The sequence below is a fragment of the Lepidochelys kempii genome, chromosome 3, assembly GCF_965140285.1.
Source record: "Lepidochelys kempii isolate rLepKem1 chromosome 3, rLepKem1.hap1, whole genome shotgun sequence".
NCBI classification, from domain to species: domain Eukaryota; kingdom Metazoa; phylum Chordata; order Testudines; family Cheloniidae; genus Lepidochelys; species Lepidochelys kempii.
In genome coordinates this window covers 81401965-81407964 of record NC_136382.1, presented here as the reverse complement: position 1 = coordinate 81407964, position 6000 = coordinate 81401965, and the positions used below count along the sequence as shown (strand labels likewise).

The window sequence follows — 6000 nt, the reverse complement described above, 5'->3', positions numbered from 1 at the left end:
ATTCATTGTCTTTTCTGGAGTCTACTCCTGAACAAAGATTGTGGCAACAGAGCCATACTTAATCAAGGCATGCCCTTGACAGGTGTGTGGAGAAAAAAACAGCATTGCTACACTTTGGGCATCAAGAACAAAATATCTACCCAAAATAGAGAGTTAGGGGAATGTCTTAGTATTCTTAGTACCATATCATTGGTAGCTTGGAGAGGTGAAGTATCCTTTGGTTCACACAAAAGTAACAGTCATGATCTTAACTGGTTTTTTAAAGCATGTTTCAAGATTGCTGCCAGGAATGAGTATCCAAAAACATTCTGAACCATGACTATTGCTTCACAATGGATGATGTATCCTGGGAAATGGAGAATGTTCTGCTGGTGTGTGTATGTATACATATACAGAGATAGAGATAGTGATTATAGATATGTATACATACAGACAGAAAGACATGATAGAGACACATGCACTCGTGCACACCCACCCACACAGGCAGTAAAACACAAGACACCCTGCTCAAATGTAATTTGCTTGGAGTGATCTGTCTATTAAAAAAAATAAATTCACAGTTCCTCAACAGTAGTTAAAATTTCAGGTCAGCTACTGATAGTGAAATTACTTCCCCTGTTCTTGCATGAGGTAGACATTCCAAGAGGGTAAAGAAAATGAAAGGTTACGACAAAGCTCTAAGTTTTTTTCCTTTTTTGAACAGAAGGCCCCTTTCTGCTTTGTTCTTCAGGTGATGCAGATAACTTACTGGAGGAAGCTTCTTGTGGTGACCTGCCTGAACGTTCTAAGATCTCTGACCTTCCCTCCTGAGAATATGATGGAGATGAATGGCCGTAAGCCCCTCCCCCTTCTCTCAGGAAAGCAGAAGTGGAAGGCTGTGGTTCTGCTTCATATCTTCCCTGAGAACTAGTGGGCTGTTGTGAAACAGTTTTATGAGGGCAGTTAGCCACCATGTGCATGATGCTCTGACAGTAATGGCACTTCTTTGGCTGTGGAGGTAGACTACATTCCTTAGCATGATGATCAAGGCCACCACAGTTGTAGCATCTACAAACGAAAAAGAAAGTCCGTTATAAAATACGTCAATAAAAATATTCTTCAAAACATTAAAGAAAGAACGAGGAAGAACCAAATCTTAAGATATGTAAACAATTTTTAATTTCATGTGAAGACACACAGCACATTTGTAAAACAGTGGGAGTTTCCACTCAATATTTTATAGTATTTATTTTCTGGTTGTAAGGATTTAAGGTGAGATTTTTTTCAGAAGTTTCTCAGTGATTTAGCAGCACAAGTTCCACTGAAAGGGAATAGGACTTGTGTTCCTCAATCACTTAGGTACTATGAAAATCTCATCCTCATTTAGGCCAGATTCCGCCACCTTCATTCATACTGATGAGTATCTTCCACCACAAACACTTTGGTATCACTCACACAGAATCTGGCCCTTACTTAGAGTCTGATTCAAAGCCCACTGAAGTCAATGGGAGTCTATCTACTGACTGTAATAGATCAAGTCCTAAGGCCAGATTTTCAAAGGTATTTAGGTGCCTAAAGATGCATTTAATAGCTTTAAAAACATGGCCTAGGGACACCAGAGGTGAAACTGTGAGGGCTTTTTAGTGTGAGACCCAACAGTCACCGACGCTGTGTGCAAATACATTAGAAAAATATATGAAGGGAATAATAATGACTTTATGTACCCCTCAGTGGTAACAAAAGTTAAAATCCAGAATCAAAAATAAGCTTTATAGTTTATTAAACTGTAAAAATGTATGTTTGGACTCTGCCAAAATGTACCAGTTGTATTTCTCTGCAATAAATAATCTCAGAGAATGTGCTTGGGCTGATAACATTAGAATGGTCCACTAGAGGGCACCAAATATTCAAACATGTGCCCACAATAAAGTCTGTAGCTCACGTAATGTAGATTAAATATCTTTACTTGAATATTTGCAGCAATAAACTGTTTGAGTGCTAGTGTGTTTAATTTGGGTTAATGACTGAAGGTGTGGTTGCAAAAAAATCAGGCTATGATTGCCTACAAGTGCATCCTCACTAATTAGTGCTGTTTGTGCCATATTAGCTACAAGGTAGAAAAGAGTCCTCCATTAAAAGTTGAATAATATGGTGAAATTTGATAAGAAAGAAGTTCATGTTCTTTGATAAACAGTCTCACAGTTTACCCAACCCTTCCAAAGGTATACACCACCTTAAAAACTGTATGGCATCCAAATTAGTCAAATCCAACAGAGCAAAGGAGAAGTTATGATGATAATAGCTAGATCATTTCCCCACCAAGTAATGGGAAGGAAATCTCTGCAAGGGTCCCTTTGAAGAAGAGTTCCTCCCTGATTCTTTCCTCTGTGGGGCAGAGAAGAGGAATTCAACCTCCCATGATCCAGGAGGTTTATAGGAGGCAGTTCTGGAGCCCGGGGGTTCTCCCCACTGCCCACTGTTGCATGACTTCAGTGAACTCTCCTGCCCCAGGCTGCCCCCTGTACCACCCTTAAAGGGATGTTCTCTCACCATAGAGGAGGTTCTGTAGGAAAAGTTATACAATCCTGTGCTGTGTTACCTTTCTCAGTAATATCTGCATGGATTAGTAGGTAGGGGGAATGATGTGTCCCCAGCCCCAGCTCACCCACCAGATCCCAACAGTGCTGCAAGGGGATGAGTGGGAATGGCGTCATGGACCCAGCAGCCTGAGTGGAAGGTCCTCTCCATGCCTGGATCATTGGGACATAGTAAGAGGGAGATGGTGGCCAGGAGGAAGCTATTGGCAATACCTATTGCTAAGAGGTTGCAGCATGGTTCTGAAAATATAACAGTGAGCATCGTAAAATGGGTTTATTGTTTTCTTCCTTGGAAACCCAGAATTCAACACAACTAAATTTAAGTCTTCCAAAAACAAGTAGACAAACTCCAGAATGTTCAACTATTACATGGCTTTAACCTTTAAAACAGTCATGCCAATGATTAAACACACAGCCAGAATGTAAATACTTTACTGGTAATCTTGTTAACTAAGGGCTCAATCCTGCAGTCCTCAAGCAATACCTCACTGAATGATCCTTATTTATATGACAGGCTCCATTTATGATTTCTTTAAATGAGCACAGTATACATTTTTGTACTATTTGCTAAAAAGAAAATAATTGCATGAACTGTTAAATCATGCACAGAATGCAGGTCTGTGAAGATAATTTCTTTGACGTAATAGGACCATCATGTTACATTCATCTTGACCTTTGTATAGATATTTGCTGTGTTTCTATAATTAGCATTATACATCTTATACATGCATAAATTTAATTCATTGTTTACCATTTTGCTGAGGAAAGTGACACCAAATCACATGATGTGATTTCCATGCTTAACTTACAAACCTGTTAAACAAGGGAAATTCTGCTTACATAGACCTGCTTCAAAGCCCACTGGAGTCACTACGAACTTTTCCATGGATTTCAGTGGGCTTTCGATCTAACTCTTGGTTAGATATTTAAAACTGCAGATCACTGGAAAATTGCAGTTGTAGCCAGAACTCTGCAATCACTTGTGAACATATTTAACTTTGTGACTGCTGTGTTCGTCTACTTGCATGCCCAAACTGAAGCATGGATGTGTGCATGTTTGCCTTAGCTTGTGAAATAGATTTCAGTTTTGGAAGAAAAATTGCTAAAAATAGTATAAAGTTTATACCAGCCTTGAAAAATTGCCATTAATATTTCCAGGCAAGGAGGGGGAACCCTTTCCCTCTAACAACTCTTGCCTACCCATTAGCATGATCCAAAAATTGCTTGCCTTGGCCAAGCTGAATTTTGCAAGGGCAATTTATAATTTGAATAAGTAAAATGATACATAGAATTCCAATGATTTTTTACAAATCCTTGCATAGAATGTTGTAATGACATCAGCTGTGCCCAATTTTTAAAAGTGAAACCAAAAAAAAAAAAAAAAACCCGCTAAAATGAGTCTTTAAGTGGCTTCAGATGAACTGCTAACATTTTTAAATATTCAGTATACATCTGTTTTTTGTGTAATCGGCCAGTAGGATGGAAGAACTGTTTCTCAAACTGAGTCTGTTTGCATGTATTGTAAACTGACCCAGCAATCTTAATTACCCTCTGCAGTTGAAAGGAAAAAAAGAAAATAGGCAGGGTTTTACAAACCACAGTCATCTAGCATTTATTTCCCCAATATTTCAGCAAGGTTAAATAAAATGTTAGATACTTCACACCCATCCTATTCTCTAAGACCAAAATGACAGATATTTCTTATGTTTAGTAAAAATGTTTTCATTGTACATTGTAACATTGTACATTGGTTTCCTTTCCCTCAGTCACTGAAGCTATTGCAAAACAAATGACCAAATTAACGTCTCTTACTGGTATATAGCTATGTTTGTCAGATAAGATCTCTCCAGAACCACTAGATAAAACAGTAAGAGTGACAACTGAAAAATAATGGCAATGATCCCTTCCCTTATCCTTCCTCCCCCAAAGTTCTAGAAAGATACTAAAAAATAAGGGGGGGTGTTATGATTTGAATTTGATATTAAAGAATGGCATTTTCTTGCTTTATTTCTATATAGTATAAGATATGTATTTATTCTGTGACTTCTTATCTATGTGTTAGTAAGGATTGTAATCCACTTTGGGAATGATATATCTGACCTTAATTCTGAAGAGAATTTTATAGCTGTAAATTTAACTTATTTTCACTTCCTTCCTTTAGGATCACATTCATCCAGAAGCTTCCTTTCTCTCTCTCTCTTTTAAAAGAGTTCGAAAATAGGTTAAAGGGCCTCAGTAATAGAGTAGGCTGCAGCCACGGACAAATCAATTTAATCAGTCACTATGGTATGCACTGTGTTATCCAATTCAGTGAACCATTTCGCCTCACCAATTGACCAAAAACCTGCTGTCAGGGCCCCCACTTCCACTCCAGGGGCCTCAATCAGCTTTTGCATCTATATTTATCATTACATCCTGCTTTCAAAATAGTTTAATCCCCCCCCAGTTTACTTAAATTTCTAGTAGCGTTTTTTGTTGCCCTTGTTTTAATAAAAGCTATTATAATTAAACTGTAATTTGGCTTCTCAGCCATGTTTTTGTCACCAAGCAAGTCAGTCTACTGGTTGAAGTGTTGCATTAAATTGTGTATGTGCCTGTTCATGTGTGCCTGGACTTAAACAGGAGGGTGGTATTTATTCAGTTCTTCTGACTATTTCTTCGTTCCTTGTCAATCACTCTTACCAGCAAGACAGCTCACACCCCATTCTGAAATGCTTTCGTTCTCATGGGATTGACACCAAAATGGAAATGGTCAGCCACCTCGGAGCACACAAATGATACCACATGGTATCATTCATGCACATTGAAATGTGGTATTAACCCTTTTGTTCTAGCTGAGAATTCAAAATCCAAACTGTTTGTAATTGCTAATGTGTCAGCTGTATCTTCTTACCTTACTCCACAATGAAATGAAACCTAATACATTATGATACACAGGCACAGGCTGATCTATGTATGGATTTGTATATTCTTGTGTACACACTGTACACATAAATATACAAAACAATAGACAGGCAAGCGTATACAAAGGAAAATTAAGCAAGTGCACATTTGAACATGCACACATAATCCAAACCAATAACACTGGAATAAATGATTATCTAAAATAAAAATACCACTGAAACATGGTGATTTATCTCAGCATCTTAAAATAAAGTTAAAATAAAACAAACTACTATACATCACATGATGTTTAGGTCAACATAAAGTCTAAAGCACAGCAAAAACCATGTATGAGCAACTCCTGATTCTGTTTCTTGGAAACGATCTGCTATAAAAGGAACAGCCCTTCATAGTCTTAATAGGCTCTGATAATTTATTAGGTGACTGCATGCTCAAAACCTAACGCAACATGAAATACAGATAAAGAGATGACAATTATCCTAAATGGGAACACTGCCTCAGTACAGTTAGCTGAGTAAGG

The 6000-nt window shown here is 37.9% G+C and overlaps 1 protein-coding gene across 3 annotated transcripts in view; it reads right to left on the bottom strand.

Annotated features, from left to right (window-relative positions):
- Positions 1-677: 677 nt before the first annotated feature.
- The window catches only part of LIN28B (lin-28 RNA binding posttranscriptional regulator B), a 178325-nt gene continuing 173002 nt past the window's right edge, over positions 678-6000 (bottom strand). For all 3 annotated transcript variants that reach the window (XM_073335159.1, XM_073335160.2, XM_073335161.1), the window contains one exon: positions 678-1047. In XM_073335159.1, coding sequence (XP_073191260.1) covers positions 678-1047 — 370 coding nt within the window. The remainder of the gene's footprint in view (positions 1048-6000) is intronic.